This window comes from Rissa tridactyla, chromosome 16 (assembly GCF_028500815.1).
Source record: "Rissa tridactyla isolate bRisTri1 chromosome 16, bRisTri1.patW.cur.20221130, whole genome shotgun sequence".
NCBI lineage: Eukaryota > Metazoa > Chordata > Aves > Charadriiformes > Laridae > Rissa > Rissa tridactyla.
In genome coordinates, this window is record NC_071481.1 from 9,201,470 (window position 1) to 9,215,531 (window position 14,062).

General features: G+C 50.7%; 1 protein-coding gene across 4 annotated transcripts in view; it reads left to right on the forward strand.

Moving 5' to 3' along the window:
- The window catches only part of EPHB2 (EPH receptor B2), a 139,555-nt gene that overhangs the window by 101,938 nt on the left and 23,555 nt on the right, over positions 1-14,062 (forward strand). For all 4 annotated transcript variants that reach the window (XM_054222536.1, XM_054222538.1, XM_054222537.1 and 1 more), the window contains exon 6: positions 5,072-5,196. In XM_054222536.1, coding sequence (XP_054078511.1) covers positions 5,072-5,196 — 125 coding nt within the window. The remainder of the gene's footprint in view (positions 1-5,071; positions 5,197-14,062) is intronic.

The window sequence follows — 14,062 nt, forward strand, 5'->3', positions numbered from 1 at the left end:
CCGTCAGGATAACTCTGCATCTGCGTACGCATTTATGGGGGTGACATCTCAAAGCGATAGTGGCTCTGAGAACTGGGGTGCTCCAAATCTGATCTCCTTTATGTGTCACAGGGCAGGTCCCTTTTCCAGCATCCATTTTCCTTGTGCACAGTGACTCAAACGCCTTCCATGAGTAAGGGACAGCCAGGTGCGCCGAGAGGTGAGGGTAAGTCTTTGGCACTGGTCAGTTTGTGACAACGGGCAATTGTCACCAATTTAGTGACCATTTCCAACCTGGAAATGAAAAAAAGACCATTTTTCCAACCTGGAAATGGTTCCTAAAGGTCTGTTTCTTTTCTCATAAGGGAACAAAGAGGAGTCAGGATTCATGGAACAAGGTGACCAATCCCACAGGGCCGGGTTAAGTGGGCATTAGCAGCCCAGGAGTACTCTGGCTGATCCTGGAAAGGGCTTGGCACAAAACAGGCTGAAAGAACAAATAACTTTTTTTTTTTTAAAATTGTTTTTGTCCTTTTTGCAGTTTGTTAACTCTTTGCTTTGACATTTCAGAAACCCAGTGGAGGGAACCTATCTATGGATTGTTCAGAAACAACAGCTCAGGAAAGTCAGCTTAGATATTTTGAAACTTTTGCCATCTTTTCTCAGCTTAGTTCGTCACGTGTCAGAAAGTGTGTATCTCTCACAGTCTTTTCCATTGTGCTTGTCACTGCACCATGTCCCGTGGCAGTAAAGCTCTTTCTACATTGTGTTTCAGGCTGGTCACAAAGTGCTTGATGCTTCTGTCAGAGCCAGAGCACACCTTGTGATGAGAGTATCACTAAGTAGCACTATCCCAGATTGGATGCTCTTTGTGTTCACTTTAACTGGTTTCATCTCCTTTCTTTTTAGCTATTATTTTACATGCATTAAATACTGCCGGGGGACCAAGCTCCTCAGCACAGTCTCTGCCTCTGAAACTGCTCAGCAAAATTAGATAAGACAGGCAAGGAGTGAAAAAGAGACAGGATGGCTAGCCTCATTTTCCAGGTAGAAAATGACAGCGCAGGGGGGTAATGTGGAGGTACAAGGTCTCCCATGTGGACTTAGGGGCAGAGCAGAGAACTCTAAGCAGGACCTTCCAGCCTTGGAAGTGGTGAAGAGTCAGGAACTCATGGGTCTTCTCTGACTTTGCAGCTGGGTGTGAAGGAACCGTTTGCTCCAGAGTACAAGAGCTGTCAGATACCAGCTGCCTGAGCGTTTGTGTCACTATCTGTCTAGAAGCTTTTCCTTCTGACTAGATTTTAGAAAGTCGCTCTGAGGTCTGGCTGACTCCACTAAACTGCTTTCAAGCTCAGACATCCAGTCCCAGCCCATCCCTTATTCACAGAGGTGGGAGCCTCTCCCTGCACAAGCTGTTGCCCTCACCTGTGGTGAAGATGTGTGATGAGGACCATGTCTTGTAGCATTGCAAGTGTGTTGCACTCCATTAGCAAGAGCATAGGCAAAAAAATGGAGTGATTGTTCCCGTCTGCTCAGCACTCATGAGACCACATCTGGGGTACTGTGTCCACTTTGGGACTCCCCAGTACTACAGAGACATCAACAAACTGGAGCAGGTCTGGCAGAAGGATCATTAGGATCGGCCGGGGGCTGGAGAATAAGACATACAGGAATAGCTGAGAGAGCTGGATTTGGCCAGCCTGGAGAGGAGGAGGCTGAGGGGCATCTAGCTACAGTCTCCCACTTCAAAAGGGATTTTAAAGAGAATCATAGAATCATAGGGTTGGAAGGGACCTCTGGAGATCATCTAGTCCAACCCCCTAGAAGACAGAGCCAGACTCTTCACAGAGGTGCACAGTGGGAGGACAGTAGGAATGGCCACAAGGTGCAATGAGGGAAGGTCCAATGGGACATGAGGAAAAGCTTCTTCCCCACAAGAGCGAGGCAGCTGGGGACTGGTGCTCCGAGAGCCTGTGGGGTCCTCATCCCTGAACATATTCAGATCTCAACTTGATGTAGTCCTGAGCAAAGTGATCTGACTGAAATTACTCTGCAAGCCAGTTGAACTAGAAACCTCCAGAGGTCACTTACTAACCTAAAGCTTTCTGCAGTTTTATTATTGTGCATTTCCCTGATGTCTGTGATAACAAAAGTAGCTACTGAGAAGACATGATGGTGGAGGTTCCTGCTTATCCAGAGACACTCCTTTGCCTCAGGTGTAGGAAAAGCGCTGAAGTTGCTATAGTCATTCATCTCACCTGCCTCCTTCCCAACATGCAGCGTATTTGCCTCATTAAGTCTCATTAGGTGAGCCCCACCTCATCCATTTTTTTCTTTTTTCTGAGCCAGATGAGGGCAGGTTCACCAAGTGCACAGCTGCCTGGGCTGTGGCTGGTCACAAATGATTCACACATGCATGGAAGTGGGAGAAGAACATCCTGGGGACCTACTCCTACTTGGAGGGACCTGGAGCTGAGGAGCTTCTTCAGCTGCAAGATCAACCATTGAACCTGTGTTGAAATCATGGGATGTTGCCACATCCCAGGTTTGTGGTGGGATTGGTCTGGGTGTAAACAGCCCCTGTCCTGCAAGAAGAGCCTGTATGAGTGTGGGGTCAGTTCCCAGGGCGTATGCAGCTCAGATGTGCCAGAGAGACCATGGGCTGCGTACTCATCTCAGTCCAGGCCCAATCCCTGCTGCAGGGCCATCTGTAGCTTCGTCGCGTCTTCCTTCCAAGGTCTTTCTCCACAGAGAGATAAACGTTTGTCTTGGAGATTGCAGATGGCCTATGAAATCTGTGTCGACGAAGAAGCAGCAAGCTCTGGCAAGAGCTGACAGGCTCCAGAAATGTTACCTGTGTTTTATCTTAACACCAGCATGAGAAACTAATCCCAGGAGTTTGTAAATATGGGCCGTGAAGCGGTGGGACTGGGACATTAAGGCAGGAGGGAAGCAGTGATGTATGCCGTGGAGCAAGGGAAGGTCTGAAATGAGGCAGAGAGTTTCAGACTGGTGGTAATGAGGTTTGGCTTAACCAGAAATGGATGGAGGGATTGGCGTTTGGGAGGAGGTGATCTCAGAATCATAGAATGATTTGGGTCAGAAGTGACCTTTAAAGATCGTCTAGTCCAACCCACCTGCAGTGGACAGGGACATCTTTCACTAGATAAGTTTGCTCAAAGCCCTGTCCAACCTGACCTTGAACATTTCCAGTGATGGAAGTTCTCTGCCCTCATTCAGTTTTAGTAAGTGAGGGACAAAACCAGAGATTGCCAACACTTTGCTGAGGCTAACCTGCATTGCACCTTCCTTCAGGGGTGGGGGAACCCAGGGATATGAAGGGAAATGGTGCAGCAGTGTGGTGGCAGATTTGGCTTCACCCTGCCCAACCCCTACTCCTCTTGGCACACAGGTGTTGAACATCCTGGGAGCTACAGTGCTCTGAATCCTGAAAGCCAGTAGCGAAGAGGCAAATGGCGGATCAGAAAAATGGCTTTTGTTGGTATATTTTGAGAGGAGTTGCTCAGCTGTAATTCATTACAGTGGTGTGCAGGAACATGCTGCAGCCACGCTGGTCCAAGTAGCGCAGTCCTACCGCTGCCGTGTCTGCAGTCCTCAGCTGCCACGGTTTCTGTCACTGCTCATGATGCCAAGGGAAACCAGACTGGAGATAGGTGAGAGGTGCTTTGCTTTGCGTGCTGCTCTTCCAAGCTGTTCTCAGATCTGTCAAATGAGTTGTCCTTCCATGAAATATTGAAAGGATTGGACCTGGTAAAAGCCCCTCTGAGTGTAAGCCTCTCTGCATCCAGGCCTGGCATGCAAGTGATGGCGAAGCTTTCTCGCTGCCCCTTTCCAGTCCTCTCCCACCCCTGAGGCTTCCCCTCTGCCCTGAAGCTACTGAAGCAGGGAGTCTGTGCTGGCAGGTGCGCCAGGGCTAATGCTGTGCTGGAGTTAGCACTCCCAAGGCTGGGCTGGCACTGGGTGAGGTCTGGGATGGCCTCTGGGCTGACATCCGTGGAGGCTGTGTTGGCGGTGCTGCCAGCGGGCTGGGCCCGGGTGGGCAAGGACACGTGCTCTGCTCACCGGTCTGGGACACAGCACTGACATCTCTGTGTGCCAGCCCCTCCAGCCAGGGGTGGGGGGCAGTAGGCTGATACCTGCAATGCTGTGGCATCTCTGCTCTACCAATACCCGAGCCAACCGGATTGAAAGCAGTCCAGGCTGCTTGCTCACCTGCCCTGGTCCACAGCAAGCGGGATCAGAGCTGGTCAGAGTTTCACAGGGAGGTGACAACTCTGCGCCGTGGTCCCTGCCCCATGGACTTGTTAGCACAGGCCCCTGGAGGACGGTTTTCCCACGGCGTGGCACCAGCCGAGACTGCAGTGTTCCTACCTGGCCGTGTGTCAAGCCACGTAGGCAACGCAGGGAAGTGCAAGGGGTGGACAGCTGGCTGGCTTGTCTGAGGAGCTGCTGGAAGGTCCTATTGTGCTCAGTGGGACAAGTGGCGTCTGTGGGTGTGCTATTTCCAGGGCGCTCTGACGAGGCGGGCGACTCACCATTGTCAGCATGTCAGGTCAGGTTTGCGTTGCATGCTCAGGCTGCTGTACGCACCTCCCTTGATTGGCATTTGCATCTTGCAGACCCAGCACACCACGGTGGAGAGGAGCCGCTTGCTTCCTGCGTCTGCCTGTACCTTATATGCAAATGTCAAAGTACAAAACCCCCTGTTTCTCCATGGCAAGCAGGGAGGATTTTGTGTTGCTGGCTGGCAATGCGTTTTCCAGAGGAACAAGGCTGTGTTTGCTCCAACCCTGGGCTTGTTTTGCCTGGGAATGAGCTGTTTTCCTGCCTGAGGTGCTGCCCTACGTGGCTTCTGATTACAAACTCTTAGTGAGCAGTTTGTTCTCCCCTAACTGCTCTCTACAGACAGCAAAAGCCAGGATCTCCTGACCCGTGGGCAGCCCTGCCGCTGCTGGAAGCGAATTCAGTAACTCCAAAGAGCAGTAACACACCTGCCTGCCTCCAACCGGGGAACGCAGGTCCTGCCCATGCAGGCATGTGACTGAAGCCTCTGTCTTGCTCTCTCTTCCAGCTCCTTCAGCTGTGTCCATCATGCACCAGGTCAGCCGCACCGTGGACAGCATTACCCTCTCGTGGTCTCAGCCTGACCAACCCAATGGAGTCATCCTGGATTATGAGCTGCAATATTACGAGAAGGTACTGCGGGACCTTGGCAGGGTTCAGACGCAGGTTTTGGGGAGAGGAGGTGATGCAAAGCTCCGCATAAGGGCATAACACTGGCTACAGCAGTTGGTTGGTCGATAGGTTACTTCTCTTGATGCAGTTGGCAGTGGCTATCAACCTGTTGGAGCCCAGTGGTTGTTCCAGTGGCCCTGCGTAGACACTGCAATTGAGTGAAATCTGCTGGTCTTTCAAGAGGAGCTTCTCCTCCCTTCACCTCTCCAGCACTTGTGACAGGTGGACCCATTTCAGGGAGAGGTGGGTAGCCAGGGTCCAGGGTATAATTTTTCCCTTTCCCCTACAGGGGCATTAGTGAGGAATGGGGATGGTAGGGATGTCACAGAGCATCTAGTCCCAGGGTGGACCACACTAGCTGAGTGTCCAGTCTTTGAGATTTTGTGTAATGCTCTCCATCAATGCGTTTACACCAAAGGTGAGTTTGGCGTCTGTGTGCAGCAACCTGAACACCTTTACCCGGGTCTTGTGCTGTCCCATAGTCCCATGCAGGGTACATACTGCACTATGGAGTGTGGAGAGGCTGATGTGAAAGGATCCCTCAGTTCTGCCTCTTCCATCCCTGAGGAACGTGCCCCTTCCACCTCCCCCCTGCCCAGACAGCAGAGGGACTGCAAGCCAGGGCTGTGTCAGGTTGTCCGTCCCATGGGGCTGGAGTTGTGTGGCTGCTGAGAGACCTGAACACCTTGTTGACCTTAGTCCCAGGACGTGCCAAGCTCAGCCTGGCTGGTGAACTTCATCTGTGCTACCCGGGGCAGGTGGGGAGCAGGAGATGTCTCATTCCAGGAATCTGCCCCCTTACACAAGAGCTTATAAACTATACATTAAAAATTGCAAGCTAACTAATTAAAAAACTTTATGATTAAATGGAACTGAAAATGTTTTTCCCAGCAGCTGCCGGAAGAAATGATTAATCCCCCCCACCGCCTGCCTCTGACCTATTTTCTCATCACCAAGAGCCAGAGGGAGAATGGAGGGGGGGGGGGAGCTTCTTTGTAAGCTGTTAAATAGGTCCTGACCTAAATTGCATAAAGCACAGCCATTTATTTGACCCTTGGAAATGATCCCAGAGTACGTGGCAAGATGGATGAGTAGGTAACAAGACAGATCTGGAAAGCAAGAGGGCGCCTTTCCCTGGGGACTCTTAGAGACAGAAGATCTCAGGGAGTTCATTCTTCTCCTCTTACTTTTCTTAATCTCTCTCCCTCTTTCTTTCTTCCCCCTCCCCTCTGTTTTCTGGGTGAGGCTGTAAATAAAGGGAATTTTTGTCTAAAGGGGAAGCTGCTGTTCATGGCCAGTCTTTGCAGCCAACCACAAGGTGAGCATCTGCTTGCCCCATCATCAGAGCTTAGGGTACGGTGCCATTTACTTGATCCCTGGGAACAGTCCCAAAATGCACAGCTTTAAATATGCTGTGCTCTTAGAATCATAGAATCATAGAATGTGTTGGGTTGGAAGGGACCTCTAAAGGCCATCTAGTCCAACCCCCTGCAGTCAGCAGGAACATCTTCAACTAGATCAGGTTGCTCAGAGCATCATCAAGCCTGGCCTTGAATGTCTCCAGGGATGGGGCCTCCCCCACCTCTCTGGGCAGCCTGTGCCAGGGCTCTGCCACCCTCAAAGGAAAGAAGTCCTTCCTCATGTTTAGGTGGAACTTCCTATGCTCAAGTTTGTGCCCGTTACCCCTTGTCCTGTCACTGGGCACCACTGAAAATAGCCTGTCCCCATCCTGACACCCCCCCTTTCAGTATTTATAAGCATTGATAAGATGCTTCCTCCGTCGTCATTTTTTTGAGACTATAAAGGCCCAAGTCCCTCAGACAGTCTTCATCAGAGAGGGGTTCTAGTCCCCTCAGCACCTTGGTGGCCCTTTGCTGTCCCCTCTCCAGCAGTTCCCCGTCCTTCTGGAACTGGGGAGCCCAGAGCTGGACCCAGCGCTCCAGCTGTGGCCTCCCCAGGGCAGAGCAGAGGGGGAGGATGACCTCCCTCCACCTGCTGGCCATGCTCTTCTTGATGTCCCCCAGGATGCCATTGGCCTTCTTGGCCACAAGGTCCCATTGCTGGCTCATGGGCATCCCGTTGTCCCACAGGACTCCCAGGTCTCTTTCCACAGAGCTGCTTTAGAGAGCCCGCCCAACTCTCCATCCTATCCAGGTCTCTCTGGATGGCGGCACAGCCTTCCAGTGTGTCAGCCACCCCTCCCAGTTTTGTGTCATCAGCAAACTTGCTGAGGGTGCACTCTATCCCTTCATCCAGGTCATGGATGAATATATTGAAGAGGACTGGACCCAGTACTGGCCCCTGGGGAACACCAGTCATCGCTGACCTCCAACTAGATTCTGTGCCCCTAATTGTGACCCTCTGAGCTCTGTCTTTCAATCAGTTTTCAATCCACTCCACTGTCCATTCATTTAACCCACACTTCCTAAGGTTCCCTATGAGGCTGCTGTGGGAGATGACATCAAAAGCCTTGCTGAAGTCAAGGTAGACAACATCCACTGCCCTCCCCTCATCTATCCATCCAGTCATGCCATTGTAGAAGGCTATCAGATTAGTCAGACATGATTTCCCCTCGGTGAATCTGTGTTAACTACTTCTGATAGTTTTCTTTTCCTCCACATGCTTTGATATGACACCCAGAACGAGATGTTCCATCATCTTTCCAGGGATGGAGGTGAGGCTGACCGGCCTGTAGTTTCCTGGGTCTTCCTTCTTGCCCTTTTTGAAGACCAGAGTGACATTGGCTTTCCTCCAGTCCTCAGGCACCTTGCCTGTTCTCCAGGACCTTTCAAAGATGATGGAGAGCAGCCCAGCAATGACTATGCCAGCTCCCTCAGCACTTGTGGGTGCATCCCATCAGGACGCATGGGCTTGTTGTGGTTATCCAGCTTACTTAATTGATCTCTAACTTGATCCTCTTCAACCAAGGGGAAGTCTTCCTTCATCCAGACTTGCCCTGTTACTTTCTCCAAAGTCTGGGACTCCTGAGGGCTGGCCTGAGCAGTACAGACCAAAGCAAAGATGGCATTCAGTAACTCCACCTTGTCTGCATCCTCTGTCACCATGGATCCTGTCTCATTCAACAGCGGACCCACATTTCCTCTAGTTTTTCTTTTACCTTTGATATACTCGAAGAAACATCCCTTGCCAGATTTAATTCCAAGGAGGCCTTGGCTTTCCTTGTTTCATCCCTGTATGCTCTGGCGGCATTCTTGTAATCTTCACAAGTGGTCAGTCCCTTCTTCCACGTACTGTAAACTTCCTTCTTCCACTTGAGCTTTTTCAAAAGCTCCCTGCTCAACCACACAGGTCTCCTGCTTCCCTTGCCTGATTTCTCACTCTTAGGGATGCACCGATCCCGACCTTGGAGAAGGTGGTATTTGGATATTGACCAGCTCTCTTGAGCCTCCCCCCCAGCCTTCCAGAGCCCTAGCCCACGGGATCTCTCCAAGCAGTTTACTGAAGAGGTCAAAGTTAGCCCTCCTGAAGTCCAAGGCTGCAATCCTACTTGTTGTTTTGTGCATAGTACCCATGATCCTGAACTCTGTCTTTTCATGATCCCTATAGCCAAGGCTGCCCCCAACCTCAGTGTCCTCCACCAGTCCCTCTGTGTTTGTCAGTACTAGGTCCAGGAGTGCTCCTCTCCTTGTTGGCTCCTCCACCACCTGAGTTAAAAAGTTACCATCAATGCACTGGAGGAACCTCCTGGACTCTGCGTGCCTGGCAGTGTAGCTTTCCCAGCAGATATCAGGGTGATTGAAGTCCCCTGTGAGAACCAAGGCCTGTGACTGCGAGGCTACTTTCAGCTGTCTCTAGAAAGCCTCATCAGCTTCCCTACCCTGATCAGGCGGCCTGTAATAAACACCCACAGCAGTGTCTCTCGTATTCGCCTGTCCCTTAATCCTCACCCACAAGCTCTCAACTCTCTCTTCATCCACCCCCAGGGAGAGCTCGATGCATTCCAAATGCTCTCTCACAGAACAAGCAACGCCACCACCTCGCCTCGTTGTCCGGTCTTTCCTGAAAAGGACGTAGCCATCCATGACAGTGTTCCAGCCACGTGAGCTGTCCCACCACGTCTCAGTAATTGCAATGAGATCGTGGCCCTGCGACCGCACACAGATCTCCAGCTCTTCCTGCTTATTCCGCATGCTGCGTGCATTGGTGTATAAGTATTTCAGAGAGGGAGTTGAGCATGTAGTTTTCACCCTCGAGGGGTGGTAGCCTTCTGGTTCTCAAAAATGCTGGCACGCTGCCCCACAAGTGCTGAGCTACTACACCCAGGCACCTCGCTGGCAAGCCCAGTTGCATCCCCATCCCCCTTTGAATCTAATTTAAAGCTCTCTCAATGAGCCCTGCTAAATCTTGTCCTAGAACCCTTTTCCCCCTGCGAGATAAGCTATTTCCACCCATTACCAGCAGGTCTGGTGTCTTGTAAATCAAGCCGTGGTCAAAGAACCCAAAGTCCTGCCAGTAGCACCAGACTTGGAGCCAGGCATTGATCTTCTGGCTCTTCCCATTTACCCCCTCATCATTCCCTGCAACTGGAGGGATAGAGAAGAACAGGACTTGTGCTCTCGATGCCTTGAAAGGACCTTGATGCCTCCCAAGGTCCTGAAATCTGTCTTCATTGCCCTTGGACTTCTTCTCACTACTTCATCACCGCCTACCTGAAAAATCAAAAGGGGGTAATAATCCGAGGGCCGTACTAGGGAAGGAAGCTGCTTCTCTACATCCTTGACCTGGGCCCCAGGGAGGCAGCAGACCTCCCTATGTAGCGGGTCTGGTCTGCGTATCGGGCCTTCCACTCCCTTCAGTAGTGAGTCGCCTATGACAATGACCCGTCCTTTATTCTTTACCGCAGAGGTTTTGATGCGGGGGATGGTCCAACCAGACCTCGATAACACCTCCAAGCTGGAAGAACTATCATCCTCATCATTGTCCAGTTCCTCTTGCAGAGCACTGTACCATTTACGCAATGGCATCGGGGAAGGTGGGGTAGTCACTTGGCAGACGCGACTGCGGCACCTGTTGTGCCGGGCAGGAGCATCTTGGCATTTCCCCCTGTCCTCCAGGTCACCACGTTCAGTCGGGCGGAGAGAGGACAGGGAGTTCTCTGGAGAAGGGTCTCCGTCTGCCTGCTGGGTTTCCATCACGGGAGGCAGGGAGCGACTCCAAGCATCTCTCTCTCTCGCTCACATTCCCTGATGGCCCTCAACCTGCTTACCTCCTCCCTGAGCTCCATCACGAAGCGCAGGAGCTCCTCTACCTGGACACACCTCATTTGGCCCTTCATTTTGAATTGGTTCTCTTCTATATGAAGACATAAATTAAAACCAAAAATTGCAATAAGGGTTTTAGCGTGAACGGAAAAGAGCTGTTCACAATACCTGAAACAGTGTTATACTTTTGTTTCCATTTCATGGATTATTTATAACATTTCTATTATTAGATGCTATTAAAAATGCCTGTACAGAGGCAACATGATGATTTTCTTTCACACGTAGAGTAAATCAGTGCAGATTGTTACGCAAACACTGAATGACGTGTCTGCTCTCTGTGGTCTTCTCTTTAATGCTTTTTTTTTTTTTTACCTCCAAGAGGCACCTGGCAATGTTTATCTTACTAAAAAAGTGTGTGTTGTTTTCATTTAGAAAGGGAGTAGTAGTTTTTGTCCAAAGTTGCCAAATTCATCCCTGAGCGTGGAAACTGGAGACCCACTGCAGTGTCAAGCACTGCAAAGAATAATTACCTCTACTTGTTATGCAAAATGATTGGTCTTAGGGTATGCCATAAGTTACCAATTTTGTAACTGTTTGAAGACATTCAGCCCATTCCTTGTGCCCAGTTCGGTCACCAATGCAAAAGTTATAGGAGGCACAGGAGCCCTTTGATGTCTCTAGCCAGTGCTGGCGAAAGGGCACGGGTTGGCTGGGGGCCTGAGGTTGCGGGAGAGGCAACCTGTGGCAGCTGATGGTGGAGGTGGAGATGGGAGTAGAACCTTTATGGTGCCCAGGAGCTTCTGACAGGAGCCCAGCATCATTAGCCCAGCATCATTGCCAACAAGGGCAAGTGTAGGGTGCTGCACTTGGGGAGGAATAACCCCCCGCACCAGGACAGGTTGGGGGTGACCTACTGGAGAGCAGCTCTGTGGAAAGAGACCTGGGAGTCCTGGGGGACAACAGGATGCCCATGAACCAGCAATGGGCTCTCGTGGCCAAGAAGGCCAATGGCATCCTGGGGGACATCAAGAAGAGCATGGCCAGCAGGTGGAGGGAGGTCATCCTCCCCCTCTGCTCTGCCCTGGGGAGGCCACAGCTGGAGCGCTGGGTCCAGTTCTGGGCTCCCCAGTTCCAGAAGGACGGGGAACTGCTGGAGAGGGGACAGCAAAGGGCCACCAAGGTGCTGAGGGGACTGGAACCCCTCTCTGATGAAGACTGTCTGAGGGACTTGGGCCTTTTTAGTCTCAAAAAAATGACGACGGAGGAAGCATCTTATCAATGCTTATAAATACTGAAAGGGGGGGTGTCAGGAGGATGGGGCCAGGCTCTTCTCAGTGGTGCCCAGCGACAGGACAAGGGGTAACGGGCACAAATTGACCATGGGAAGTTCCACCTAAACATGAGGAAGGACTTCTTTCCTTTGAGGGTGGCAGAGCTCTGGCACAGGCTGCCCAGAGAGGTGGGGGAGTCTCCGTCTCTGGAGACATTCCAAACCCGCCTGGATACGTTCCTGTGCCACCTGCTCTGGGTGACCCTGCTGTGGCAGGGGGTTGGACTAGAAGATCTCCGAAGGTCCCTTCCAGCCCTACCATTCTGTGATTCTGTGAGATCTACCTACAAGTGGTGATCCCCACAAGAGTCCAAGAGCTGTGGACCCCACGGATCCACCCGCAGAGTGGCCGGCAGGACCCTGTTACCACATCTGAGCATCACTCCTAATGTACTCTATCACATGGAGGCCAAAATTCAGATGTGTGTGAGGATTTGGACCACAGCCTTGGACTAGCTTTGTACGTGTGGCTCTGTTTGCTTCAGGAACCACAGCAGAATGCCACTGTGCAGACACACAGAGGAGTCATCTGCCAAATTAAGTCGGTCGACATTTTTCTTTGGCTTTTTTTTTTCCTTTGGCTGAAAAAACATGATTTTTTAGAAATAATTTTTCGAAATCCTTCGAGTGTTTCACAGACTATTCATGTTTCGAGAAACTCTTTGTTGATCAGACTTCAGTCTCATCTTAAATTTGGCTCAGGGAAAGGGGAACCAGATGAGGATTCAAAATCAAACCTATGAGGAAATAAGAAGTGTGTTATTTTAAATTAGGATTTCCAAACTCAAACCGAAATCAGCAGGGGGAAAATAAAAAACCAATCGACCATCAAACCTCTGCAAAAAACAAGCTGGGAGAAACAGCAAAGGCATTTGGACTTTAAACTACCTGGGATGCCCTGGACCTGCTGGAGAAGCCCAGAGGGGTGGAAGGGGAGAAGTGTTTGAAGTGAATTGTTGGAGAGGTGATGGCTGAGCAATATGCCAAGGGGAAAGAATAGGTCTGATAAGGGAGGGTAGAGAGGTGTAAATGCTCTTTCCTTGTGGTCTGGGATTAGAGGAGAGCACCCGCATGAGCACACCTTTCCGAGATAGACAAGACGTCAATTTCCCAGGCCGTCACCTGTCTTGGAAGCATGCCCATTGCATGCAATTTAAAGTCCTCCAGGAGCAGAGATGAAGTTCCCTCAAACAGTTGGACAAATGATTTTAAAAGAACCGTGTTGTTAGTGCCATCCAAGGGCCTGGGAGGGTTCATCCAAGCCCTTGAGCACTAAAACTGTAAACATTTCCTGACCTATTTCTCTCTTAGCCTGCCTGGGAAAGGTCCAAGGGAGTGCTGAGGCCTGATCAGACAAACAAGGCAATCGGTTTTCTGCGTGCTCTTCTTTTCTTGATCTTTCTTGTACTAGAGCTTTTCATGGTCATTAGTCTAGCTCCCAAACACTCCAGTGATACCCAAGGCACCTTCGGTGCCAGGTCCTGGTGGATAAACCTGATGTTGTACTTCCGAGAAAACTGTTCCTGAACGCTGTTAGTAATGGAGGTCTCCCAGACATTAGCAGAGCTGCTCTGCATTACCCTGCAGAATGATGTGCCATCGGCATTTCCAAGCCTCCGAATTTGACTGCACACTTGGAGAAACACATTCCTGCCAGACCACTCTCTTACCAGCCGTCCACACCAGAGCACTGCTCAATCAAAGGCTTGATACAAGAAGAAATTAACACCATGAATGTTGTCTTTCAGCTGCTTTGCAGCTGTGAGGCAAATAGTCTGCACAAACCGGGGTCATGAGTATAATCCATCTTGCAAGTGCCATCTTGCAATTCTGCTCCAGCATGATGACTAATTGAGAAAGCACCAGGCTGTCCCAGGAACATGAGGAGAACATTGGTTCAACGTGGTCTGCTGTATGGAGCCCCATAGTGAATGACTGTTCTTTGTGGGCCTCTAATGTTGCTGGTACCACAGCTTCTGGCTGTGCAGACGACCCTCTGAGTGGAGGCACCAGTGCAGTTCTCAGAAGTGAGTGAACATGAAAGCAAAGTCAACAGATGGATAGCAATGTGCAGAGTGGATAAAAGAAAGGAGACCAGCAGACCCCAAAGACAAACTCCATAATTTATTAGTGGGCAAAACAACCTCTGACTCATTTTGTTGTCCAGCAGCTGAGGAGGCTGAGGACACAGCCCTCTCTGGGCAAAGGGTGTGCAAAGTTGGGTGCAAGACTCTCCATTGACTTCTACTTCACTGTTGCCTTGCAGGCAGCAAAG